Source organism: Caenorhabditis briggsae (genome assembly GCF_000004555.2).
Source record: "Caenorhabditis briggsae complete genome, chrX, whole genome shotgun sequence".
Classification (NCBI taxonomy): domain Eukaryota; kingdom Metazoa; phylum Nematoda; class Chromadorea; order Rhabditida; family Rhabditidae; genus Caenorhabditis; species Caenorhabditis briggsae.
Genome location: NC_013491.2, coordinates 14,482,738 through 14,494,962, shown reverse-complemented (window position 1 = coordinate 14,494,962; position 12,225 = coordinate 14,482,738). Strand labels below are relative to the sequence as shown.

General features: G+C 44.1%; 3 protein-coding genes across 3 annotated transcripts; 2 read left to right on the top strand and 1 right to left on the bottom strand.

Annotated features, from left to right (window-relative positions):
* Nucleotides 1–887: 887 nt before the first annotated feature.
* Nucleotides 888–1,461, top strand: CBG00122 (the record flags this gene model as incomplete). The annotated part of the gene is made up of 3 exons (XM_002645199.2): nt 888–979; nt 1,102–1,210; nt 1,267–1,461. 3 exons carry the CDS (start codon nt 888–890, stop codon nt 1,459–1,461), a joined length of 396 nt encoding a protein of 131 aa, XP_002645245.2.
* Nucleotides 1,462–1,553: 92 nt separating this feature from the next.
* Nucleotides 1,554–3,186, bottom strand: Cbr-cdf-2 (the record flags this gene model as incomplete). Its single annotated transcript, XM_002645198.1, has 8 exons — nt 1,554–1,724; nt 1,767–1,873; nt 1,920–2,025; nt 2,174–2,360; nt 2,408–2,561; nt 2,612–2,821; nt 2,932–3,044; nt 3,152–3,186. The coding sequence occupies 8 exons, from the start codon at nt 3,184–3,186 to the stop codon at nt 1,554–1,556; spliced, it is 1,083 nt and encodes a 360-aa protein (XP_002645244.1).
* A 1,378-nt stretch (nt 3,187–4,564) lies between these two features.
* Cbr-myo-2 lies at nt 4,565–11,382 on the top strand (the record flags this gene model as incomplete). The annotated part of the gene is made up of 12 exons (XM_045240132.1): nt 4,565–4,627; nt 4,749–4,877; nt 4,931–5,071; nt 5,123–5,591; nt 5,642–5,823; nt 5,876–6,035; nt 6,277–7,604; nt 7,653–10,189; nt 10,239–10,389; nt 10,436–10,730; nt 10,782–11,215; nt 11,242–11,382. 12 exons carry the CDS (start codon nt 4,565–4,567, stop codon nt 11,380–11,382), a joined length of 6,030 nt encoding a protein of 2,009 aa, XP_045091480.1.
* Nucleotides 11,383–12,225: the final 843 nt, after the last annotated feature.

Here is a 12,225-nt window from a genome sequence, read left to right as displayed (position 1 = left end):
TCGAACTACGGACTCGTACCACAAACAAAAACCACGGATGAATATATTTATTTGTACAAACAAAAAGTTGTAGGACAATAACTAACATGGAATAAAACTAACCTGGATCCGCGTTGATTTAAGCGATAGATGAGGATTCAAACATATGTTTTTATTGAATCCAAAAGAAGTTGAGAATGAGACGAGGATAACTCGAAAACAAGGAAAAGAAGGTGTGAATGGGCGGAGCTACCGTAGATGGCTGATAGCTTTTAGTGAAGTATGGAGCTTCAGACAGCCAATCATCGGATATGTGTTCCTTGGACTCTGAAGTGAAAGCTTTTAATGGAAAATTGTAAAATTGAATTTTTAATTAATTTTTTCCTCTTTAAATCGGTTCAAATGACGTTTTCCACTCCTAAATCAAACTTGGTAAAACTTTATATAAAACATTAGATTGCACTTTTGGGATGGGCCGAGCCAGGTTTTTTTCACGATTTTCAAAGCCAGTTTTCAGCTTTGTTTCTTTTCTTCTCAAAAAAAAACCGGGATTGATAGAAAAAATGAACCAGTTGTCTGTCAAATAATAAGCTTGCCAAGAACGAATTGCCATTGAAAAGTTATTTTTTAACGAAAAAATGGAAAATTTTTTGGAATTTTATAATTATTTTGTGGTAATCCCAGGGTCGCCGGGTTGGGCCCTGATTTATCAAGAATGTATCATTATGTATATTATTGAAAATTTCGTGAACCTGTTCAAACTTCATTTTTGTGCCAAAGATTCCTCAGTTTTTTTCCAAAATTAAAAAAATTGAAAATGATTAACAGTCAACATTGGCGGAAGTGTCAAAATCCAAAGCGCCGAAGGGGAGGAATCTTTGTCCACATACACTTCATTTCGCTTTTCGATGACACTACACCATTGTTTCATCTGCCTTCTTATTATCCTAATCTCCCAGGTTAATTATATTTTGGCTGAAGATGAGGACCACCCTCCTAGGTAATTGTTTTCTGTGTTTCCCTTCTTTTTTTCCAGCTAAATTGTTTAAAATCGAAGAGTTCGAAGTGTAGCTTTATTCCTTGTATGAAAATCTCCATATCAATTTCATTTACGTGTTATAGGGTAAATGAAGCATCGCGAGACAACTCGGATGTTTGGCTCGTGGTGATTCTGTGCCTGTTGTTCTGTTTCGCCTTACGTCATATGAACGATTTCTATGTTGGTGAATCGGTTAGTGGAATCATTTTGTACTTGCAGGATTCGCTTACTTTAGAAATGATGTTAAGGTAACACTTGTGGCCGAAGGAGAGTTTTCGCATAGATTCAGTCGGAAACAAACCAACAAACATTTGGAACGAGTTGAGAAAGATTTCAATGACATGTTCCAAAAACTATGTGAGAAGTATGAAAGAGATTTGGATTCTGATGGATGTTGTGGCTACTATGAGGAGAAGAAAAAGGTCACTGATAAGTTGGTTTGATAATTTTTTAGAAGTTTTATGAAAACCAAAATATCAAAACGAAATTCCAAATACAACAAAAATTAAATAATAAATTAGTTTCTGTACATTTTTTATTTCAATGGTTCACATTTATCACAATCCGATCTATTTGCTCCGAATTCTTCAATTTGAATTGTGATCTCATGTACATTATATGTCTGCTTTAGCATTTTTCGAGTTTCGCGTAGAATGCTTTGAGATTGACTATTAGAATCAATCTCAAGATGGACGGAGAGGGCAATCTGGAAAACAATTTCGAATAAGTCGCGTAATCCGCTTACTACCTTGTCCATTGTCAAACACCATATTCTCAAGTCATGGACCTTTTTGACGCCTTCAATGTCTTCAAGGGAAGTAAATACTTTTGCAAAGTCAATGTTACTTGGTCTTCCTGAAAAGAAGCAAAAACATATTTAAAGGTGCGAGAGGAACCAAACCTTCTAGAAGAACAATCATTGCATCCCTGAGAATATAAATAGTTGTGCATAACACAATAACTGAGAACAACAACGTACAAATCGGGTCGATTATCACCCATGATGGCTGTAAAAAACAATAGAATTATGGTGGGAATATGTCATTCAAATAATCACTGATAAGAGAAACTACTACAAAACCACCTGACTCACTGGTCAATGTTTGCATCGGGGTTTATAAAAAATTATTTTTCTTCTGAAAAAATCGAGCCTACCTGGAAGTAGATAAAGAGGGCGGCCACCAGAACACCTAAACTTTGCAAAAGGTCACCAAGAACGTGAATAAAAGCGGCTCGGACATTGATATTATTACCATTTCCCCCGTGAGAATGTCCATGGGAATGTGAACTACCGCCTCCGTGAGAATGGGAATGACCACCAAAGTATAAAAGAGCAAGCATTCTGGAAAATTAGATTTAGTGAGACACAGAGGGTTACTGTAATCTCACACTAGGTTCACAACGACTCCTAGAGCAGCAGTTATAGCCATGATTCCACCTTCCACTTCATAATCTCCACTGATAATTCTCATAACAGCAAGAACCACCAGTAGGCCTGTCACTATCCAGATAAGGAAAACTGAGAAGAATGCTCCGAGAACTTCTGAAAATCGAACTTTCTTCCTCATTTTTGTATCCAAGTAGCTATCCAACCAGCTCTATGAAACCCAAAGCTCATTGTTTGTGATGGTGGCCGTCGTGCGATGTATAGAGAGAACAACGAAATGAGCACCGACGCAAAATCAGTGAGCAAATGTGCGGCATCTGTGACAATTGCAAGTGAACCAGCGAGAACACCACCAACAACTTCGCAAACCATAAAAAAGAGACAGAGAGCAACGGTTAGCCATAAAATTCGTGTTGCTGAAACAAGCAAAATTTTAATTGAGGTTCAAGTTGGCCTGTTTTTAGGGTTGTGGAATAAAAAAACTTCAGAAGTTCTAGAATTTTCGAAATCACTCAAGTCTCCTCACCTCGCTGATTGCTGTCATGTGAATCTGTCGACTCTGCTTCATCGTGACAATGGAAATTGTCATATGTCACGGTAGTCTTCCTTCCCTCATCTGTGGCATAAATCAGTGATGCGCTGAAAAAAAAAACGGTTCAATTTCTAAGAACCCGTCCAAAATGCGTCACAGAGGTAAAACAGAACAACTGCGAAAATAAACAACGATTACACCGAAAAAAACTCACCCATTCTCAAGTAGTGGCGCTCGTTCGGAACTCATCATCTCACTGGTTTAGTGGAAGAAATAAGAAGCTCAAAAAGTTGGGTGCTGACTCAAATTGGAAGAAACTAAATATTGTAGTATCGTGTACAACAACGTGCCAGGGGCTACGCAGAATCGAGCAACTAGTATATGCCCGTGTTATCAATTAGAGAGAGGAATAGATTATGCAGGTTGAAGAGACAAAGAGAACCCCAAGACGTTTGTTATCAATCAGAAACTAGAGCATGTCTTGAGACATCATACCATCTGTGGGTGGTGGGTCATTTGAATGTGTCTGTATGCCATTGAGAAGAGTTTAACTTCCGATATTTTGAAACTGTACATTCTGCTTTGAGCTCGAACCAAAAAACGAGTAGATTGGAAATCAGTTTTTTTCGCTATCAGGAAAATGTATAATTCGAGGTATCGGAACACAAGAAGGAAACGAACAAATTAAATCATTTTATTGGGTTGTTCCAAATAATTTTTTTTGCCGTCTGTTAATTTACGAAGCTGTTCCTGCTAATCTCATCACTTTGAACTCAGTTATTACCAAAAGACTATTATTCCTCTTGAGGCTTCATTTCTCTTCCAGAAAACCATGAAGATCAACCTTAATTGCCTGTACGGGTGGTCTTTTTTGCAATCAATTCCTGAACTTTACACCCGAACACTCATGTGTGCTTCTGTGCTGCTCCAGAGAAAAAAATTGGGGTAAGTGTGTTAATCAGTGACTCGATTCCCCCCTCGTTTTTTCTTATTCTTTTTTTCTTATTTCGTCGGCGAGTGTAGAGAGAAAATAAAGATAAAGATAAGTCTCAAGATAGGTTGGTAATCACTAAAGTGGTTGTGTGGATAAGAGTAGCAAAATGGCAGGAAGAGCACTTTGCGCGCACACACTGTACTCATTGTTCTGGATAAAAGTCTTTGGCTTGTTTACCCGTTGGGATGTCTGTTTCTCCGCATTTAGCAAGCTTTCTAGTCAATCTCCTTGGTCTAACCCAAAATGCCGTTTCTTTTCTCGTATCTCCCCGATATACCAGCGCTACCGATGAGGCTCTCTCTCTCTCGATCTTTCCGCCAACGACTATCCGTGGGGGCGCCCCGGGGAGGGAAAGAGGCATCGGAGAAGATTTTTGCTATTTGCTCTTGAGAAAGAGACTTTTTCCATTACGTCGGGGCCTTATGTGTGTTAGAGAGTGAATTGTGCAGACACTTTCCAGCTACCTAGAATTACAATTGGATTGCCCCGCCCACAAGCAGTTATCCACCCACCCACGGGCAGGGAAAAAGAAGGGCTCGCCGAAAATCAAAGTTATCTCCAGGCTCGCGCATCCCACCGAGCGGTTGACTTCTCTCCACTTTTCATTTTTACCCTCGATCGCCCGACACAGCAATGGATCACGAAAACGACCCAGGATGGAAGTACCTTCGCCGCAGTCGCGAGCAGATGCTCGAGGTATGCTTAAATTTTCCTTTTTTGAACGAGTTTTCTGAACATTTTTCATGATCTTTACAACATAATGCAATTAGAACCTCAAATTTCCGATTTTTCCCATATTTATCGCTCTCATTTCTAGGACCAATCCCGTGCCTATGATTCCAAGAAGAACGTTTGGATTCCGGATGCGGAGGAGGGATACATTGAGGGTATCATCACCAAAACCGCTGGAGAAAACGTTACCGTATCCACTGGACCAGGAGTCGAGGTTTGTCCCTATCTTGCATTTTTTTAATTTTTATTTATTCATTTGTTTTGTAGAAGACAGTCAAGAAGGATATCGTCCAAGAGATGAATCCACCAAAATTCGAGAAAACTGAAGACATGTCCAACTTGACTTTCCTTAACGACGCCTCTGTATTGTACAACTTGAGAGCTCGTTATGCCGCTATGCTCATCTACGTAAGCTACTTTTTATTTCTTTTCATTTCCCTCATGTCCTCTTATTTTTAGACTTATTCGGGTCTTTTCTGTGTTGTCATCAACCCATACAAACGTCTCCCAATTTACACTGATTCCGTTGCTCGCATGTTCATGGGCAAGCGCCGTACCGAAATGCCACCTCACTTGTTCGCCGTTTCTGACGAGGCCTACAGAAACATGCTCCAAAACCATGAAAATCAATCCATGCTCATTACCGGAGAGTCTGGAGCCGGAAAGACTGAGAACACCAAGAAGGTTATCTCCTACTTCGCCGCCGTCGGTGCCGCCCAACAGGAGACTTTCGGAGCCAAGAAGGCCGAGGAAGACAAGGACAAGAAGAAGGTCACTCTTGAGGACCAGATTGTCCAGACCAATCCAGTTCTCGAGGCTTTCGGTAACGCCAAGACTGTCCGTAACAACAACTCATCCCGTTTCGGAAAGTTCATCCGTATCCACTTCTCCAAACAAGGACGTGTCGCTTCTTGCGATATTGAACATTGTGAGTTTATTTATTGAAGTGTGATGAACTACATTTCCCATCTCTTCCAGATCTTCTTGAGAAGTCTCGTGTTATTCGTCAAGCTCCAGGAGAGCGTTGCTACCATATCTTCTACCAAGTCTTCTCTGACTTCGTTCCAACCCTCAAGAAGGATCTCCTTCTCAACAAACCAGTCAAGGACTACTGGTTCATCGCTCAAGCTGAGTTGCAAATCGATGGAGTCAATGACAAGGTAAATCTGAACACCTGAGGATATGATTTATATTAACCAATTCTGATTTCAGGAAGAGCATCAATTGACCGATGAAGCCTTCGATATCCTTAAGTTCTCTCCAACCGAGAAGATGGAGTGCTATCGTTTGGTTGCCGCCATGATGCACATGGGTAACATGAAGTTCAAGCAACGTCCACGTGAAGAGCAAGCCGAGCCAGATGGCACAGATGGTAAGTTACAAGAACACACAGGCGAAAAGAGCAGCGGATTTTTGAGTTCTTGGAAACTTTTCGTTTGTTTACCCAAGATCTCATGAGAGCGTGGGATGTGCGAGGACAGGGCATATTGAGTGGATTTAGCGGCGGCGAAGTTTAAAGTTTACCTATACTCGACTCTTCAATTTTTTGCCTGAGACACTGATTGTGAGATTTTGAGAATAGATTGCAAGAAATCACAAACTATCAAACACAGAAATCATGGAATATAAACTGACACCATTATTTTCAGATGCTGAGAGAGCCGCCAAGTGCTTCGGAATTGACCCCGAGGAGTTCTTGAAGGCTTTGACTCGTCCACGTGTCAAGGTCGGAAACGAATGGGTCAACAAGGGACAAAACATCGAGCAGGTCAACTGGGCCGTCGGGGCCATGGCCAAGGGTCTCTACTCCAGAATCTTCAACTGGCTTGTCAAGAAATGTAACCAGACTCTTGATCAGAAGGGAATCTCCCGTGACTACTTCATCGGAGTACTTGATATCGCCGGATTCGAAATCTTCGACTTCAACTCCTTCGAACAGCTCTGGATTAACTTTGTCAATGAGAAACTCCAACAATTCTTCAACCATCACATGTTCGTTCTTGAGCAGGAAGAGTACGCTCGTGAAGGAATCCAATGGACCTTCATCGATTTCGGTCTTGACTTGCAAGCTTGTATCGAGCTTATTGAGAAGCCACTTGGTATCATTGCTATGCTCGATGAGGAGTGCATTGTGCCAAAGGCCACTGATGCTACTCTTGCTCAGAAGCTCATTGACCAGCATTTGGGCAAGCATCCAAACTTCGAGAAGCCAAAACCACCAAAGGGGAAGCAAGCCGAAGCTCACTTCGCCATGCGGCACTACGCTGGAACTGTCCGTTACAACGTCATGAACTGGCTCGAAAAGAACAAGGACCCTCTCAACGACACCGTGGTTACTGTCATGAAGGCTTCCAAGGAGCACGCTCTTATCGTCGAAGTCTGGCAAGACTACACCACCCAAGAGGAAGCCGCCGCCGCTGCTTCCAAGGGAGGACCAGGAGGAAAGAAGAAGGGAAAGTCTGGATCTTTCATGACTGTTTCTATGCTCTACAGAGAGTCCCTCAACAAGTTGATGACTATGCTCAACGCCACTCATCCACATTTCATCCGTTGCATTATTCCAAACGAGAAGAAGCAGTCCGGAATGATCGATGCCGGTCTTGTTCTCAACCAGCTTACCTGCAACGGAGTGTTGGAAGGAATCAGAATTTGCAGAAAGGGATTCCCGAACAGAACTCTCCATCCAGACTTTGTCCAACGTTACGCTCTTCTCGCTGCCGATGAATCCATCATTGGAAAGACTGACGCCAAGAAGGGATCCGCTTTGATGCTTGCCCGTTTGGTAAAGGAGAAGAAGCTCGAGGAGGACAACTTCAGAGTTGGTCTCACCAAAGTTTTCTTCAAGGCCGGAATCGTCGCTCACTTGGAAGACTTGCGTGACTCCAGACTTGCTCAACTTATCACTGGACTCCAAGCTCAGATCAGATGGTTCTACCAATTGGTGAGTAGCATTCTAGCTGAATATCTAACCTATAATTTTTCTATCTAGATCGAACGCAAGAGACGTGTTGAGAAGATCACCGCTCTCAAGGTCATCCAACGCAACGTCCGCAGCTGGGCTGAACTCCGCACCTGGGTGTGGTTCAAGCTTTACGGCAAGGTCAAGCCACTCATCAACTCTGGAAAGATCGAGGCTCAATATGAGAAGCTTCAAGAGACCGTCGCTACCCTCAAGGACACTGTGGTGCAGGAGGAGGAGAAGAAACGCCAACTCCAAGAGGGTGCTGAACGTCTCAACAAGGAGACGGCTGACCTCTTGGCGCAATTGGAGGCTAGCAAGGGAAGCACCCGTGAAGTCGAGGAGCGTATGACTGCTATGAATGAGCAGAAGGTGGCTCTTGAAGGAAAGCTCGGTGACGCCAACAAGAAGCTCGAAGCCGAGGAGGCCCGCGCTGTTGAGATCAACAAGCAGAAAAAGCTTGTTGAGGCTGAATGCGCTGACTTGAAGAAGAACTGTCAAGATGTTGATCTCTCTTTGAGAAAGGTCGAGGCTGAGAAGAACGCCAAGGAACACCAGATCCGTGCTCTTCAAGATGAAATGAGACAACAGGATGAGAACATCTCCAAGCTCAACAAGGAACGTAAGAACCAAGAGGAGCAGAATAAGAAGCTCACTGAGGACCTCCAAGCTGCTGAGGAGCAGAACTTGGCTGCCAACAAGCTCAAGACTAAGCTCATGCAATCTCTTGAGGACTCCGAGCAAACCATGGAGCGCGAGAAGAGAAACCGTGCTGATATGGACAAGAACAAGAGAAAGGCTGAGGGAGAGCTCAAGATTGCTCAAGAAACGTTGGAAGAGCTCAACAAGTCTAAGAGCGACGCTGAGAATGCCTTGAGACGCAAGGAAACCGAGTTGCACAACTTGGGAATGAAGCTCGAGGATGAGCAAGCTGCTGTTGCCAAGCTCCAGAAGGGAATCCAACAAGACGAGGCCAGAGTCAAGGATCTCCATGATCAACTTGCCGATGAGAAGGACGCCCGCCAACGCGCTGACCGTTCAAGAGCTGATCAACAAGCCGAGTACGATGAGCTCACCGAGCAATTGGAAGACCAATCTCGTGCCACTGCCGCTCAAATTGAGCTCGGAAAGAAGAAGGACGCCGAGCTTACCAAGCTTCGCCGTGACCTTGAAGAGTGTGGACTCAAGTTCGGAGAGCAACTCACCGTTCTCAAGAAGAAGGGATCCGATGCCATCCAAGAGCTCTCTGACCAAATTGAGCAACTCCAGAAGCAAAAGGGAAGAATTGAGAAGGAGAAGGGACACATGCAACGCGAGTTCGATGAGTCCTCCGCTGCTCTCGACCAAGAGGCCAAGCTCCGTGCCGACCAAGAGAGAATTGCCAAGGGACACGAAGTCAGACTTCTCGAGCTCCGCCTCAAAGCTGACGAGCAATCCCGCCAACTTCAAGACTTTGTCTCTTCCAAGGGACGTCTCAACTCCGAGAATTCCGATTTGGCCCGCCAAGTCGAGGAGTTGGAAGCCAAGATCCAAGCCGCCAACCGTCTCAAGCTTCAATTCTCCAACGAATTGGACCACGCCAAGAGACAAGCCGAGGAAGAGTCTCGCGAGAGACAAAACCTCTCCAACTTGTCCAAGAACTTGGCCCGCGAGCTCGAACAGCTCAAAGAGTCCATCGAAGACGAGGTCGCTGGAAAGAACGAGGCTTCCCGCCAACTCGCCAAGGCTTCCGTCGAACTCGACCAATGGAGAACCAAGTTCGAGACCGAAGGACTCATTGGAGCCGACGAGTTCGATGAGGTTAAGAAGCGTCAAAACCAAAAGACTTCCGAGATTCAAGATGCCCTTGATGCCTGCAACGCTAAGATTGTTGCTCTTGAGAATGCCCGTTCCCGCTTGACCGCTGAAGCTGATGCCAACCGTCTCGAGGCCGAGCATCACGCCCAAGCTGTCTCCTCCTTGGAGAAGAAGCAAAAGGCCTTCGATAAGGTCATTGATGAGTGGAAGAAGAAGGTTGATGACCTCTACCTCGAATTGGACGGAGCTCAACGTGATGCTCGCCAACTTTCTGGAGAGGCTCACAAGCTTCGTGGACAACACGACACCCTTGCCGACCAAGTTGAGGGACTCCGTCGTGAGAACAAGGCTCTCAGCGATGAGACCCGTGACCTCACCGAGTCGCTCTCCGAGGGAGGACGTGCGACCCACGCTCTTTCCAAGAACCTCCGCCGTCTTGAAATGGAGAAGGAAGAACTTCAACGTGGATTGGATGAGGCTGAAGCTGCCCTCGAGTCTGAGGAAAGCAAGGCTCTTCGTTGCCAGATCGAAGTCTCCCAAATCCGTGCTGAGATCGAGAAGAGAATTGCCGAGAAGGAAGAGGAGTTCGAAAACCACCGCAAGGTCCATCAACAAACCATCGACAGCATCCAAGCCACTTTGGATTCCGAGACCAAGGCCAAGTCCGAGTTGTTCCGTGTCAAGAAGAAGTTGGAAGCCGACATCAACGAGCTGGAGATCGCTCTCGACCATGCGAACAAAGCGAACGAAGACGCCCAGAAGAACATCAGGTATGTTCATATTAAACTATTTTCAGATTGTAAAAGCTTATATTTTCAGACGCTACTTGGACCAAATCCGCGAGCTTCAACAAACCGTGGATGAGGAACAGAAGAGACGTGAAGAATTCCGTGAGCACTTGTTGGCTGCCGAGAGAAAACTTGCTGTTGCCAAGCAAGAGCAAGAAGAGCTTATTGTCAAGCTTGAGGCTGTAAGAAGCTCTGAACCTGTAACTTAATCTTATTCCCCATTTTCAGATCGAGCGCGCTCGTCGTGTCGTCGAAAGCTCGGTGAAGGAGCACCAAGAGCACAACAACGAGCTCAACTCACAGAACGTTGCCCTCGCCACCGCTAAGAGCCAACTCGACAACGAAATCGCCCTTCTTAAGAGCGATATCGCTGAAGCCCACACCGAACTTTCCGCTTCTGAAGACCGTGGACGTCGTGCCGCCAGTGACGCCGCCAAGCTTGCCGAGGATCTCCGCCACGAGCAGGAGCAATCCCAACAGCTCGAGAGATTCAAGAAGCAACTTGAGAGCGCCGTCAAGGTTTGTAGTCTTTCCGATTTTTTTTCGCCTTGATCTCTGATTGTGATCGTTTTAGTGTGCGTCGTACAAAAATTTGCCATCGCTCTCGCAACTACTTATCTTTTTATCTTTTGTGCGCGTCATAGCTTGAGCAAACAACTCCCCAAAAGTTATCTCATGTCATTCATCCGATTTGTATTTCAGGATCTTCAAGAACGCGCCGACGCCGCCGAGGCTGCCGTCATGAAGGGAGGAGCCAAGGCTATCCAGAAAGCCGAACAACGTCTGAAGGCCTTCCAAACCGACTTGGAGACTGAGAGCCGCCGTGCTGGAGAAGCTTCCAAGACTCTTGCTCGTGCTGACCGCAAGGTCCGCGAGTTCGAGTTCCAGGTGGCCGAGGACAAGAAGAACTACGATAAGCTCCAAGAATTGGTAGAGAAGCTCACCGCTAAACTCAAGCTCCAGAAGAAACAACTTGAGGAGGCTGTAAGTCTCATAATTAATATGACAGTTATTTAAATATGAAAATTATTCAGGAGGAGCAAGCTAACAGCCACTTGAGCAAGTACAGAACCGTCCAACTTTCCCTGGAGACCGCCGAAGAGAGAGCCGACTCTGCTGAACAATGCCTTGTCAGAATCAGAAGCCGAACACGTGCCAACGCTGAGCAGAAGTAAATTCGATAGCTCATCCATCATATTTTTCTCTCTTTTTCTCTTTCAATCTCCGCCCTCTCTCCAATTTTTTTCTCTCTTTCTCCCCATCCACCTCCCAAGTCAATCATGCACAATAACAGTCCCCCCATACACATTTAACGTGTCACAAAATAAAATACCATCCCAACACCTTCTCTGTTGTTTTTTCTCTTTTTTAAACACATTTTCACTTGTCTCCATTCACTTCGTTTAATAATGTTTCAATTTATAACGCATTCGGATTTGTAGGATAGTGGAAATTTGTCGAAGCAGTTTTCCTGTGTAGACACTTCTCAATTTGATCAATAAACCATTGGTTTTCTGGCTTTTGGAAAATCATTGTAAATAACAAAATGTTCACAGCAAAATATGTTTTATAATGCATTTGTCTTGAATCCTAGAATAAAAATTTACAAAATTCAATCGTATTTTCTGAATCAAATCTCTAGCGTCAACACTGAATCAAAAAATCCATTTCAGAAGAATCGGAATTAATTCAAAAAGAACAGAAAAATCAAGCAGATATATTTTCCAATAGTAGTTATATGATTTTGTTTTTGATTGTTCAATTTTATATCATTACCTTAGAATGCTTGAGAAACTTCCGAAAAAAGACGAAAAACAGAATTTCTCCGGGATTGATGAATTTGTGATAAAGTTTAATCTGATAGATTGACACATACCGTCAACTTTGAGCCCACACAGCTAATTTCTAGCGAAAATATCAAAAAGTGGTGAACAGGCAACATTTTGATAGAAATACCAAACATATTTTGTCAGTTTACTACTTTTTGATATCTTGCACAGGAATCGAGGCGATTTTTT